The sequence below is a fragment of the Chrysochloris asiatica genome, unplaced genomic scaffold (genome assembly GCF_000296735.1).
Source record: "Chrysochloris asiatica unplaced genomic scaffold, ChrAsi1.0 scaffold00052, whole genome shotgun sequence".
NCBI classification, from domain to species: domain Eukaryota; kingdom Metazoa; phylum Chordata; class Mammalia; order Afrosoricida; family Chrysochloridae; genus Chrysochloris; species Chrysochloris asiatica.
In genome coordinates this window covers 7353755-7369724 of record NW_006408570.1, presented here as the reverse complement: position 1 = coordinate 7369724, position 15970 = coordinate 7353755, and the positions used below count along the sequence as shown (strand labels likewise).

Sequence of the window (15970 nt, the reverse complement as noted above, 5' to 3'; positions counted from 1 at the left end):
GTTCTTGTGCATATGCCCTCTCTTTTTATCAGCTGAACGTGAAGACACTGTTTTTGTTTGTTTTTTAGGTTTTTATTGTGAATTATGTGATAGTTTACATGGGAGAACACCAGCTTTACATTCATATGTATTTCATTTCAATGATTACAATCCCCTCCATGCATCATCAAAGAACCAAAGGGCACACCCCGCAAGCCTGTCCCCATAGCCATCAGCACACAGCCCCTTTCCCTCCATGAGTCCAGAGTCCCCAGTTGCTCTATCTCTACACATCATGTTCTCTGCCTCCATCTCTGGCATCACTGCTTCTGTGGGTAGGGTCCTGTACTCCACTCTTCTCATCTGATGGTCACAGGGACCTCTGCTCTTGGACTGCAATATCAATCATCCCCCTTCTTTTGTGACGTAACATCTACCTTTACATTTCTGTCCCTCACAGTCAGTCCTGATAACAATTATTCACTATTGTACCATAGGAGTCCTATCCCCATCTCCTTTCTTCAGCCCGGTCCCAACAGATTGGAATCCCCACTCAGTGAAGATTCTACCTTCCCCCAGTACTCTCTGGAACTAGGGTCCCTCTTGAAAGTTTGTAAGTCACTCACTTCTTGCCTTTGTAGCATCCCCATTTTGGGTAGCCAATGTCTAAGTTGCCCATCCCTGTCAACCCTGTGTACTGAAGGGGTGGGAATGATGCTTGCTGTAAAGATTTGTTCCTTCTTTTGAGCTACTGCATCCATAGGTGTAGGTCAAGTTCATCAAATTGTATCAGAATACTCTTTTTTTCCTCTTCTTTCTTCTTCTAGTTGAGCTCTGAGCATCCAGTCATTGAAGCCTGGTCAAGTGGGTATTATCTGCAAGTGTAGGTGTTCTTATGGATATGCCCTCTCTTCTCATCAGCTGGACGCTTCACTCTCCACTCTAGTCCTCTGTGGCTATGTCAATGACTATGGGTCCAAGAGTCCTCAGGTCTTGCCACACTGCTGGCTAACCAGATCTCAATCCAGCTTCACAGGAGTCTATTGAATGTGGTTGGACTTAGCTCACAGTTTCATTGCTGTTTTTTCCCCACTTCCCCTTATCAGTGACCATCGTGGTCACCAGCCAGACCACATGCCTGCTTGTGTATTCCCCTTGAGTCTTAATCTTGGAAGGGGGTGATACTGTATTTTTTTTAAATTGAAGTTTTATGGCAACCCTGCATTGAGCAAATCTATCAGTACTTTTTCTAAAAGCATGTGTTTACTTCATGTTGTTGTTTCACATTTTGGTAATTCTCTCAATATTTCAAACCTATTTACAATGCTACTGAATACTTAATATAGTGAAAGCAACACAATACTGTAAACACTGGGAAACCGAAAAATTCATGTGACATGCTTTATTGCATTTTTGTTTTTATTGCAGTGGTCTGGAACCAGACCTATAACGTCTTTAAAGTATGCCTATATTCAATATTATAAAGAATTCTGGTAGCGCAGTGGTTATGAATTGGGCTGTGAACCGCAAGGTCAGCAGTTTGAAACTACCAGCTGCTCTGTGGGAGAAAGATGAGGCTTTCTGCTCCCATAAAGATTTACAGCCTCGGAAACCCTGTTCAGGGTTGCTATGGGTCGGAACTGACTCAATGGCACTTAACAACAACAAATATTCAAAATTAAATCTTTATAAAAGAGACTTTATGAAGATTTATTTGAAGTCTTTTCCTAGCATATTTTACAATAAATGTTTCAGATATTATTTTTAATTGAAAATATTATTTCTACATGCATCAATTTTATATAAAAATAAAACAATCTTTGGGCATTATATATATATTATGTGGCTTATGAAATTCATCTCTTGAGATGAATTTTATCTTTTAAGCACTTTCAGTTTTTCTCTTAGCATTTAAAAAAAATGTATTTTACCTTCCTTGTCTGTTTTTTAGTAAAATGTATCAAATAATGTTTATGTGCCAGGCACTGCTGTAAATGTTTCATGAATATTTGCTTCTCACTATAGCTCTAGAAATTAAGTACTATTGTTAGCTCTACTAATTAGGTAGTATTATTATCTCTGTTTCCTAATGAGAAAACCAAGGCACAGAGATGTTAAGTAACTTGCCTAAGGTCACACAGCGAGTAACTGGGCAAGCCATGACTTGAATCAAGACATTTTGGCTCCAGAGTCAAACACTGAGCCGCGATGACACCTTATTGAAGATAACAGAGTATCTTCCCACATGCTCCACCAAGGCCTTCATTATGTACAGCAATTTTTATTTGATAGCCACAGAACGGCAGTGGTTTAGGATAGGATTGTGTCCTTAAATTTAATATCCTTACTTCTTATATTTCTCACTTACTTTATCTGTTTATTCCATTTTTTTCTTTCTCCTCCCTCACCATGGGAAATAAAATGTACTTTCAATATACCTACCTCTGCAAAATTTCCTTTCTTCTAATGTCTCATCCAATTTTCAAAGAGCCAAAAACCAGACCACCCCAGATATTAGTACTGTGTCCCAAACAGCAGTGCAGAGACCTCAAGAGAAGACTCAAGTGTTTAGTGAATGGACTTTGACATCGGTGACAGGCCACTTTGGTTTTGGGCATGTTTTCTGTTCTCACCTGTGATCCAGATAGTTCAGATGGCTGGGTAAGTGACTTCTTAATAAGTGAGGTGTTACAAAATATCAATTCAAGGCATTTCTACTCATCCACCTGTTCAAAAGTGTTGTATCATCATCATAATTAGAAGGGTGGCCTAGTTCCTCAAGCTTCTGGGTAGCCATCTGATGCTTAGAAGCAGAGAGACGTGGCTACATCTTGTATAAAAATAGCCCCTCCAGATGGCTGAGGGGCAAAGTTTCAACTCAGCAGCTTGATACAGCTGAGCATTCAAATTTTGGAGTAGGAAGAGAGTTATGTGAGAAGTAGCCAGAGAGACTGGGCTTGAGTCCAATCATAAGTAGAACAGTATATGGCAGGAGAGCTCACTTAGCATGGCAGATTAGCTGTTAAGAGTTCCTGTTTACTTCTCCTCCTCACCTCCCGTGATTCAACCTCAAGTCCAAGGAAAGTATAGTCACACATACTTTTTTTTTTACAGGGAGTATAGAAAGAATGGAGATCATAAATCTTACAGGACTCTAGAATTCAACTAGTCTAACTCCTTGTTTTGGAGTCCCAGGATGGGGCAAATGAGTAATGCATTCAGCTGCTAACTGAAAGGTTGGAGGTACAAATTCACCTAGAGGTGACCGAGAAGAAAGAAAGGCCTAGTGATCTGCTTCCAAAAAAGCAGCCACTGAAAATTCTGTGGAGCACACTTCTACTCTGACACACATGGGGTTACCGTGAACCAGCGTCATCTCCATGGCAACTGTTTTGACTCCTTCTTTCAGAGATGAGAAAATGGATTCCTAGGAAGGTAAAGTGACCACCAGCATGTTAGTGAACTTCAGACACTCTAATTTCTTGTCCAAGGCTTATCTTGCCACTCCTCTGTGAAAGGGTATGTGCACAGTTATACCCCAGCCCTGCTTTGAATCATTTTAAACTTGAATATGAAGTCTCTCATTAATATGTATATATATATATATATATATATATACATACACACACACACACACACACACACACACAGAGAGTGTCCTGGTGTGGCGCTGTGGTTAATGCACCACACTGCAAAGCTGTTTGAACTACAAGGTCGGCAGTTCAAGCTTACAAGCTGCTCCTCAGAAACACTATACAAGGTTGCCATGGGTCGGAACCGACTCGACGGCACATAACAACAACAATATATATATTATTGTATATATATAACAAGGAGCTCTGGTATTGTAGTGGTTACGAATCAGGCTGTTAATCTCATGGTCAGCAGTTCGAAACTTCCAGCTGTTCCGCAGGAGAAAGATGAGGCTTTCTGCTCCTGTAAAGATTTATAGCCTCGGAAACCCAATGAAGGGTTGCTATGAGTCAGAACCGACTCCATGGCACATAACAACAACGACATATATATATATAACATATACATATATATATTGCAAAAAGCCATATGCTATTTCTTCCATCCTTCAAGACAAATATGAAAGCTGTGGTCCATGAGTCACTGGCACAAAACTTCTTGTTTCACAAATGAAAACACTTGCTAATCAAATGCATGGTGGTGGTGGTGGTGGTGGTGGTGGTAGTGTGCCATGGAGTTGGTTCCAACTCATAGTGACCTAGGGTTTCTGAGGCTGTAAATCTTTACGGAGGCAGAAAGCCTCATCTTTCTCCCATGGAACAGCTGGTAGTTTAGAACTGCTGACCTTGAGGTTAGCAGTCTGACTCATAACCACTACGCTATTGGAGTTCCTTAATAAAATGCATATATAGACTAAAGTATTAATACGAGTATATATACTTTTCACATGTTTCCACCTTTTAATCACCCTGCACTTCAACTGGATATTCTGGAGGAAGACTTAAGTCTCTGCCAGTAGCAAATTCACTATCCTCAGTATCTCAAGGTTTGTTGAAATAATTGAGCACTGATTTTTAAATATAACTAGCAATGTATGTATGAATGCTTATATTACTAGACTTCATTATTTAAAAAGAAATAACAGCATAATTAAAAAACATACCAAGCTCTTGAAACCCCTTATGACTAATCCAAAGGCAAGGCGTTGCTGTTCTCTGGTGGCCATACAGCCTCATTGCAGTTAAGTTTGTTGTTAAATGCCATGGAGTCTGTTTCGACTCAAGCTGGGTCTGTTAAGTGTTGTCAAGTTGGTTCCGACTCATAGTGACCCTGTATCCAATGAACTGCTGGTAGATTTGAATTGCCAGCCTTGCAGTTCAAATGTGGTCCAGTGCATTATCCCACAGCGCCACACCAGGACTCACAGCGACCCAGTACAGAGAGTTTCCAAGAAGCAGCTGATGAGTTTACACAGCCTACTCTGTGGTTTGGAGTCCTGGTGTGGCACTGTGAGTGAATGCACCAGACTGCAAAGCTGTTTGAACTGCAAGGTCGGCGGTTCGAGCTCACCAGCTGCTCCTTGGAAACCCTATATAGCGTCGCTATGGGTCAGAACTGACTTGAAGGCATTTAACAACAACTCTGTGGTTCAAACCTATCAGGATCTTGTGGTCCTGTGCTTATTCTACAGTGCCACACCAGGACTCCTCGAGGGGGAACAAGGTTGTGCCTGCTGACCTTTTAAGCCCAATCTAAAATAAACTGACTCTTTACCATACTCCCATTGTTGTTGCTGTTGTTAAATCCCATTTAGTCGGTTCCAACTTATAGTGACTCACCATAGGGTTTCCGAGGCATGACTTTTGGGTTTGATTTTGCATTTTCCTACCTGAAGGGCTCCCATGTAGTAAAAGAACAAATCTTCCATTTCTTACTTATTTTTTTCCTGATACAAGAGGACTAGAGCTGTCCAAGTGAATATTACAATATTGTTGCAAAGTAGGAAGTAGCTTTTCAAAAGGAAGCATCTTTCCTTCTTAGGGGATTCATCCTCAGACAGTATGGAGTACAGGCTCTGTGCCTGGTACCCTGCCATGCCCCAGGAGTAGGAAAGGAGGGCTAACCCTGGTATATAGAGCACTATTACATCACCACGTCTGCCTACTGCTCAGCTATATTACTAGCTGATGGAAGGGCAGTCACTACGGAAGGACGAATGGAAAGAGAAGAGTGGAACAGGCATTTTTTTTTTTTTTTGGACTGCCTGTTAGATGTCTGGGCATGTCCTGTTGATCCCAGTTGGAACATTCCTGTTAACAGTCAAGGGTGATCTATGAGTGTTGTTTAAGGCTATTTGTTGAGGCAGCTCTGACTCATGGTTACCTTTTGTATAACAGAATGAAATGGCATCTGGTTCTCTACCATTTTCACAATCATGGGTATGCTAGAATCCATTATTATAACAATTGTGTATTTTGAGTGACTTCCAATCTAGGATATTCAGTTTTCAGCACCATTGAGTCAGAACTGACTTGAGGGCACTTAACAACAGCAATGACAAATATGTTAGGTGAAATCTGCTGTGAACCATAGGGCTTTCACTGGCTGATTTTCAGAAGAGATCACCAAGCCTTTCTTCCTATTCTGTTTTTATCTGGAAGTTCTGCTATCACCTATCTAACATGGGCAAACCTCTTGGTATTTAAAATAACAGTGGTATAGCTTCCCATATTGTAGTAGCACTCAAGGCACCACACATGGTCAGACAGGTGGTGGGCTTTAAGAACTGGTGTGCTAATTCTACCCCACTACCTCGACCTCACCCTGCAGTGTAGATAATGAGACTGAGTGAAGTTAAGCTGTAAGAAATTTGCTGCCCCAACTAAGAATGCAAATCAGGGCAAGCTTTTCAGTGCCTTTATTAAGAAATATCAAAAGTGGATTACAGCTCCATACATGGTTTTACAAAGTTCAAGGAGGGGAGTAGCAGGGAGGCCCTCAATATGCATGTTTGAACATGATGGCAGCTTGTCAGAGAGGTAAACCTTCTTTAACAGTGAGCTGCTCATCAATGATTTTTCCCATTTCCACAAGGACATAGCAGAATACCTTAATTACTAGAAAGAGTTTTAATAAGTTATAAATACTACTTAAATACCTGTCCTTTCAAATTGTCATCATCTCTCTCTGAACAAGCAAAGCTGTTTATAAGAAGCCAACACTTGAGTCCCATTCACTGCGGTTTGTGTTACATTTTCACAAATCCTGTCTTAAAAGTTGGAAAACAAGTCACATGGTACCATATTACACATGGGAGAACCCATACACAGTATTATTTTTAATTTAACATTTAACAGAAAAGGGGGAAGTCACTGAACTTGGAAATACAGTATCACAGTCATTCAATAGAACCATGAAGTATAGGACATATCTGGTGGTTCCACTGAGCACCAGTCACAAACAATAGCATGACTGAGAATAACTGGGTACAGGGTTACCAGCACAATATACAGAAAGGAACCTAACCTCTTCAGGGATGGCGCCTCGCAATCTTTTATGTCAGGAGAATTGCATCAGAGGGGAATTACACTTTCAAAATGATTGGGGCTAGTAGGTCATCAGTATCAGATGGGAGACAACAATGGTGTGCCTTGGTTAAGGCTTGTGCTGGTTTACCTAAAAGTAGATTTCTGAAGAGATTGTCCAGCAACATCGGAAAGAGCCTTCATCTTCAGAGGAAGGACTCTTTGTTCACCCACATGAGACTGCGTGTCTCGTTGGGCTTGCATTCATACTCGATGACAGAGAACGGGCTTCCCCACTGGCAGTGATCTCGCTTGTGGTAATTGTAGAACTTGACTTGCCACACCGTCTCAAAGGTCCCAATATCCATGAACTGAAGGGACAGAAACACAACCAATAAGAACCTCATTCTGCCACGAGCAATACAAACAGCTAACTTCGGTAAAGATGTGGCTACCTACCTGGGTATGTATTTTACTTTGTCTGCAGAACTTAATTAGAGACCTATCTTTCTTTATGGGGGTCATATTTTCCTGAAAAAGTGTCTCTAAGCCATTTTTCTCTGCAAAACTTTATTCCAATTGTACTAAACAGCATTTGCTATCATAATACCTTTAATAAAAAGAATGTTGTTATTGTTTGCTTTTGTTCAGCAAACTCTCATTCATGGAGACCCTGTCCAGTCCTGTGCTATTCCCGTGGATGGGTGAAAATCAGACTTTTGTGACCCACAGGGTTTTTGTTGACTGATTTTTTGGAGGTAAATCACCAGATCTTTCTAGTGTTTTTTAGTCTGGAAGTTCGGCTGAGACCTGTCCAGTGTCATAGCAACACACAAGCCTGTGGTGGAAACTCTCCTAAATTACAAGTTTAATTTCCTGAAAAATATTCTTAGAACTTAAGAAATTTAGTGCTTGCAGTAAAATGACCCCTGCTGCAGAAGGAAGACTGACAAGAGAGGAAAGAATAACCATTTCTGACTGTCTACTGGTTTAATTGTTTACATTGGTTTAATAACTAGGCAAACAGTTATTGATTGCCTACTTCAAAAGACAGCTGTACAGATTAACAGACACAATAATTTAGCATAACATACAATTACCCTTCTGCCTTTACTTATAATTCTAGGGGAAAAAAATTCCCCAATGTGTTTTATTGGAAGCATTTGATTGTTAAAGACCCTACTACAACTTTCTTAAGTATTTAAATAAACTAGGAGTCCATGACCATGTGTCAAGCTTAGATTGTACATTATCCAAAATCATATTTGAGTACCTACTGGGTACCTTAAGGAGTCCCGGTGGCACAGTGGTTAAAGCACTCAGCTGCAAACTTAGTTTGAATCCACCAGCTGCTCCATGGGAGAAAGATGTAGCAGACGACCAACGTAGATTTTATATATATACATATATATATAAATAAACTCTATGGGCTAGTTCTAGTCTACTCTTTAGGGTTGCTATGAGTCCGAATCTACTCCACAGCAATGAGGGTGGGTTTCTGTGTACCTCACACATATAAAAAGTTTTACATGGCATAATTCTTGCTCTCAAGAAGTTTGTATTTTACTTCCAGAAGGTTGTTATTGTTATTAAGTGCTGCCACATCAGTTCTGACTCATAGCCTGTAGAGGATTTCTGAGGAACATCCAGTGGGTTTGAACCACCAACCAGTAGGGAGCAGTCTGCTGCTTATCCTACAGCATGACACCAGGACCTGCAAGTATCTATTAGTGCTTTGAACTAGTCAGAACCAGTTCAGTTATGGCCATCCCAATGAAATCCGAACAGATCTGAATTTGTAAAATGTGGGTGTACAAGAACCATAAACTGGAACAGGAAATGTTATGGTTGAAGCCTTGGAATGGGAGACTTGGGAGAGGCATAGCGAGCCCTTTCAGGAGCCGGATGCTGGAGATTGGTTTATTGCCAGGGTTGTATGGAGCAACACTCATTCAAAATGATGTGATTGGCCACCATCTTTGAGCTAGGCACTGCTATTTCAGATTCTGCTAGTCAAGAGATTCGGTTGTTGTGCAGTGCACACGATGCCCTTGTTTTCTAGGAAGAAGATTAATTTTCTAGCAGGGTACCAGACCTGTATTTGTTCTATTCTGGTCATCACTCCAGTATATCCACATTTTACAAATTCATGTATGTTTGTTTTTGCCTGAACCCAGAAGAACTGGTTTGAAGCCCTGATCTCGACCCAGAGCCTGCTTGAGTCATAAGCTTGCAATTTTCATGTAACTGAGAAGAGGGCACAGAATATCCCAGAGATCCCTGGGCAGATGCTCAAGCGGCCTGTGGGGTAGCCTGACCCTGTGACCGCTTCCTGGAGCTATTTAGGGGACTTGGCATTAAACACCATGATGCCTGTCGTTATTTTCTCCGCTGACCCTTCCCTGTCATGGGAGGGGACTGGGACTGACTTGGCAGGATTCCTAGACCTGTCAGGAGCCAGAAGACATCACGGTGGTAGTGCTGAGAGGGGAGGGTTGCGAGCAATAGGATCCTGATGCATCGTGGCTGCCACAGGAGGAGGGTTATCAGGTGCTTTCCAGACAGCTATCCAAGATGCTCTCAAAATTATATCCTGCATCATTGCCTCATCCTGATAATTCGATCCCCAAACAAGATTTGGCTTTCCTTGAGGAAATTTAATTGACTTGAAACAGTAGACAGTATACCTAAAGTCCAACAAATCTTCTGTCTAGTTTTGAAAACAGGCTTGTTTTCAAAAGTAGCATTATGCATTAGCATAATTCACAATGGTCCCAGACTGGAATCAACCTAAATGCATGCCACCTGGTCAATGAATAAACACATTTTTGGCATTTTATTCAAGAAACAAACAAACAAACAAGGAACATACTGATAAAGGCAACAAGAAAGAGAGATCTTAAAGATATGACAAGGAAAAGAATTCAGATTGCAAAGAATACATCCTGTCTGATTCCATTTGTATATGATTCTAAAACATTTATAATCATCTATAGTGACAGAAAACAGCAGTATAGATTATATTCTAACACAATGGATAACCTAGTGGCTACCTAGGGCTGAGGGTGGGGAGCGGAGGCAGGAAGGAAGTGATTGATTGATGCAAGGTGCAAAAGGGTGCTTTCAAGGGCGATGGGAATTTTTTGTATTTTCATTATTGTTTTTAAATGCCATCGAGTAGATTCTGACTCCTAGCAACCCTGTTTGATGTTGCTGTTCGAACTGACCTTTCGGTTCGGGGCCTCACCAGGGCTCCGTATCTTCATTGTCAAAGCTCATTGAATTATGCACTTAAATGAGTGCATTTAGTATATGTAAGCTTGGTGCTGTAAAGGAGCTCTGGTAGCGTAGTGGTTACGAATCGGGCTGCGAACCTTAAGGTCAGCGGTTCGAAACTACCAGCCGCTCCGCGGGAGAAAGATGAGGCTTTCTACTCCCGTAAGGATTTACACCCTCGGAAACCCTGTACAGGGTCGCTATGGGTCAGAACCGACTCGACGGCACTTAACAACAACAACAACAAGCTTGGTGCTGTAGGATAAGCACTAGACTGCTAACTGCAAGAATGAGATCTGAGGCTCCTGTAAAGATTTAGTCTCAGAAACCCTCTACAGAGTTGCTAGGAGTTGAAATTGATTCAATCGCAGTTTTTTGTTGATTTTTTTTTTCCTTTTGGTATACCTCAGTATTGATTCAAAAGTGAAAGTACTCTAGTTGGAGTGGGAGTGTGCTTAATCAACTGGTATGTTGTTGTTGTTGTCATGTGCCGTGGAGTCGGTTCCGACTCATAGTGACCCTATACAGGGTTTCCGAGGCTGTAAATCTTTACGGGAGCAGACCGTCTCATCTTTCTCCTGCGGAACCGCTGGTAGTTTCGAACTGCTGACCTTGCGGTTCGCAGCCCGATTCGTAACCAATACGCTACCAGAGCTCCTTAATCAACTGGTATAGCCTAGTTCATAAAGACAATGTTTTACATCCTAGTTCAGTGAGAACCAATTGGGATTTTAAAAGCTGGAAAGTGGCTGTATAAGTGCAACTCTAGGTCTATGTGTCTGGAGTAAAAGAGAAAGAAGTAAACCAAAAGCTCAAAGAAGAAAGTCTATAGGACTAGTAGTCTCCGCACACCAGGCCTCACCTATCGTAAGACCAGAAGAACTGGATGCACTACCTACCACTACCAACCATTCCAGTCACAGGCATAATAGAAGCCCCACATAGATTGGGGGAAAAGTGTCAAACAAAACTCAGTTTCCTTAAAAAAAAAAGTTAGATTTAATGGACTAGGAGAGACTAGAGGAATCCCCAAGACTATTGCTTGGGGGTGCTCTTTAAACTTGGACCTCAAATCATTCTCAGAGGACCTCTATCAGTCAGAAGGCAGAGGGGCTCATAAAATAAATATGATCACCCATGAAGTACCATGCTCCTCTAAACAATCACCTAAGTGAGACCTCACAGCCAACAGTTACCCTAGGTCAAATTTGAGAAGGTAAGGAGGAACCGGGGAGCTAGATTAATGGAAAAGAACCCCCAGAGTGGAAAGTATGAGCATGTTGACACCCTGAATAATAGAGATAGTGGTGGTAGTTATATGTCATGGAGTTGGTTCCGACTCATAGCGTCCCTGTACAGGGTTTCCAAGGCTGTAAATCTTTATGGGAGCAGAAAGCCTCATCTTTCTCCCATGGAACAGCTGGTAGTTTCAAACTGCTGACCTTGAGGTTCGCAGCCCGATTTGTAACCACTACACTACCAGAGCTCCTTAATAGAGATGGTGGTGGTGTTGATTTTGTGCCCTGGAGTAGGTTCCAACTCATAGCGACCCTGAATAGAGTTTCCAGGCTACAAATCTTTACGGGAGCAGAAAGTCTCATCTTTCTCCCATGAAGTGACTAGTGGATTTGAACTGCTGACCTTGAGATTAGCATCACTGCTCATAAACCACTGTGCTAACAAGCATCCTTGAATAACAGGTATTGTTCTTGATAAGTGCCGCTGAGTCAGTTCCAACTCATAGAGACCCTGTATAGGATTTCCCAGGGGCAAATGGTGAGCTTGAACTGACAACCTTGTGGCTCAAACCTATTGCGCTGAACCATGCATTAATCCAGAGCGCCACACCAGGAATAATAGGTGTAGAAATTGTTAAGTGAGAACCTAATTTTCTATGTAATTTTTCTTCAAAAATCATAATAAAATATTTTTTAACAAATTAGAAATACTTGTCAGTAAGCTTCTAGCTCCATAGGATAAGCACTGGACTGTGAACTACAAGGTCAGCGGTTCGAGCCTACCAACCACTCCACTTGAAAAAGATGAGACTTCCTGTTCCAGCAAAAGATGTAAAAAGCCTTGGAAGCATTGTACAGGGTCACAGGGTCACCATGAGTTGACTTAACAGTAATAAGTGATCAATGAGTCACACAGCATTTTGGAAGGTAATTCATATCAAACAAAAGGTGTGAATAAGAGTCCTGGTGTGGCACTGTAGGATAAGCACTGATGCTAACCATAAGGTTGGTGGTTCAAATCTACCAGCCACTCCTTGGAAACACTATACAGGGTCTCAGTGAGTTGGCACTGATTCAATGGCATAACACAGTAAAAAAAAAGATTTGAAAACACTTTGGTCCAGCCATCCTATATCTTGTGATTTATTTTAGAAATATCACAATGTTTATAAAGGTGAGAAACTGAAAAGTAAATGTTCATCTTTAAGGCAATAATAAATTACTGGCAGCTCTACATGATAGACTAATATATAGCAATTTTAAGTATGAAATATTTAATAAAGCTTTTCTATTATTTTATATTGCTGCATGAGCTCTGGTAGCATAGTGGCTATGAATCGGGCTGCTAACCTCGAGGTCGGCAGTTAAAAACTACCAGCTGTTTCACAAGAGAAAGATGAGGCTTTCTGCTCCCGTAAAGATTTGCAGCCTCAGAAACCCTGTGCAGGGTCACTAGGAGTTGAAACTGGCTCCACGATACTTAACAACAACAACAACAACAACATGAGTTAAACAAAGTACCAAGAATGCATAGTACTAATTCAACCAAATAATATTATGTTACAAAATTTGTTAATGTTACAAATGGATGGAATAAATTTGATTTAATTTTATATGTTTATTTGTATTTTGAAAATCTGATAGCCCAATATTACCTTTATAATCAGAACAAAGGGTAAGCCAAACTATAAATATTTACAACAAATGCTATCAAATAGTTAATAGCTTTAATAAGAAAGACAAAAATGATTAGTAAGAACTATTAAGACCATTCAGATAAAAGAATGAAACACAATTCATAAAAAAGAAACAGAAATGGCTAACATCTAAAAACTATTCAGATGCAATTAGTAATTTTAAAAGAGATAATTTTACAGAGATAATACTCATCTATCAAAATTTTAGCTAAATGTCTAAATCACTGGAAACAATGTATTCATCCAGCATTAAGAAAATGATATGCAAATTCTGGCATAGCCATATGATGACATATTAAAAAGCCATTACAAAGAAATTTAGGCTTTTTGATGAAAGAAATGTGGAAAGAGATGGTTTAAAATAATTTATATACATTATGTCATCAAATATATAAACTAAAATGGAAAAAGAAAAAGAAAAAGATTAACTATAGAGCTGAGTGTTTTAAGTAAAGAGACTGAGTGTTTTTCCTACATTTACTATAGAATTTCTGCAATAAACATATATTACTCCATTATGGCAAATAATTTTTTAAATGGTGAAATGAATCTATTTGCCTTTAAAGTTTAATATATACAATCGTTACTCCCAGGGTTTCCTATATATTTCTATTAGGAACATGTACTTTCAATTAAAAAATATATATTTGTTGAATGTAAAATTGATGATCTGCCCTGTAAATCTTCAGTCCATACACAATAAAAAAGTTTATATATGTATATATAATACTTGTACTACAGCTTTGGTAACACAAGGGAAATTGTAATACGAAAAACTGAAATTCTATTTTATTATAATTCACCAAGACATTTCAAGAAGATTTAGTATTGATTAATACTGGTTTGACCAGCACAGCATATTATATATTTTAATTGCAACTGAGTTGAGTTTAAAAAATATTTTTCAAACACCAGAGTCTTTTGAGCTAAATAACCTGAAACCATGCTAATAAGTGGAAACAACAAGGCTGAGACAGTATTCAAGAAAGATACAAATAAAAGCTGTCCATAAAGGCAAACAAACAAATAAAGAAACAAAACACAGACCATCATGATTATGATCACAGGACAGGAAAACACCTAAGTTTATCCAGACATAAGATAAACTTTATCCAGACATAAGTTGATCCAGACACCTTAGCACTTCAGAAAGCCTCAATCTAAGCTTTATTTCAGTGACATAGGTGACCAAAATAGAAATCTGCTGACACCAATATCAAGAGTCATTGCTAAAGATATGGGATGTTTATGCACTTCTACTTCACTGTTATTTCTCCTTTATAAATGTTGGACCCAAGGTCATGCTGAAGGAAACTTAACTGCTGCTAATTATGTGTATGTTTTCTTCTTTCCCATGCCTCAGTCATTTTAACTTTCCATCATCAGCATTCTTCCTCTTCTTTTCTTGGGAGTTCTGTTTCCCAGGCCTCTTGACACCTCAGCTCAGAATTTTTTCTCTTCTAGCTAAGAACACATGGGACCTTGAACCTTGACATTCTTCCTAAAAAAATAAAAGCAACTACCCAAGCTCTTAGCCCATCTGTCTCTTCCAAAGAAAATCTAATCAGGTAGGTTACCTGGGTGATAAATTGTACAGGCACAATTCTGTGTTTCTGTATAGCACTCTTTATTGTACAAAATACTTTCACATGTCATTCTATCTTAGTCTTTGTAACTATTTTTTTTTACTTAAACTTTTTATTATGAATTGAGTGAAGGTTTACAGAACAGATCATCAGTTTTAGGTTCAACAAACCATATACTTTGTTTCATCTCAATGATTGCAATCCCCTCCACATAACATCATGTATCCCACTTCTCTGTGATGCTTGTTCCCGTTCTTCCTTCTTTCTCCACCTTTCTGAATTTTGTCCTTAGGTAAATAAATGCTGCCCTTTTGATCTCAAATATTGATCTTTCTTTGGTGTGTATCCCTCACTAGTGTTTTTGTGCCCAGTATATACCTATTTGTTGCTTGACTGGAAATTGAACCATGGGGTGTGTTCAATTCCAGACCTGCATGGTGACTGAAGGTCATAGTCTCGGGTTTCTCCAGTGTTTTTCTGACCAGTAAACTCGGTCTTTTAAGAAACAACAACATAATTTTGACTTTTCCCCACATTTTCTCTCATTCTACCCTGGATTTTCTAATGGGTTTCCTTTCAGAATAAATTAGTAGCGGTAGCCAGGCACCATCTAGTTCTTCCGGTCTCAGGGTCATAGAGACTGATGTTCCTGTGGTCTGATAACCCAATGAACTAAGTGTTTCCAAGTGTCTTCAGTTTCCATCACGCTTCTTTCCTCTGGCACTTCAGATGCCCACCAATGAGCTTATAAAACCCCAGTCACAACTCAGTAAAGTAGAATGTAGAACAGTGTCTTTGTGGGCTATGTTATACCAATTGACCATGGTGTCTTCTGAGGCTATGGTCCTGAGTCCCCAAGCACAGCAAATCATTCTTTCAGGCGTTTGGTAATGTCTAAGAAGTTTTTTTTTTTTTTAAAATAATCTCTCCCCTCTGTATGCTTGCAAAAATGACAGGAAGGCCATGTGTGACTTCCTCTGTTTTCAAAAGGGGGAAGAAGTTTGATAACTCTAAGTCAGCCCAAGGCCAGTTCCTATGAGGTGGAGGTCAGAGTCCCTTCTGACTCACAGCAAACTTACGTATAACTGAACAAAACACTGTTTGGTCCTGCACCGTCCTCACAATTGTTGCTAAGCTTGAAACATTGCTGCTGTTTTGGTCCAGCAATGTGTCAATCCATCTCATTGGGGGGGGGG

General features: G+C 40.0%; 1 protein-coding gene across 1 annotated transcript in view; it reads right to left on the bottom strand.

Moving 5' to 3' along the window:
• Positions 1-7183: 7183 nt before the first annotated feature.
• Positions 7184-15970, bottom strand: part of CNRIP1 (cannabinoid receptor interacting protein 1) — a 37036-nt gene continuing 28249 nt past the window's right edge. Inside the window, exon 3 of the mRNA XM_006862941.1 lies at positions 7184-7348. Coding sequence (XP_006863003.1) covers positions 7184-7348 — 165 coding nt within the window. The remainder of the gene's footprint in view (positions 7349-15970) is intronic.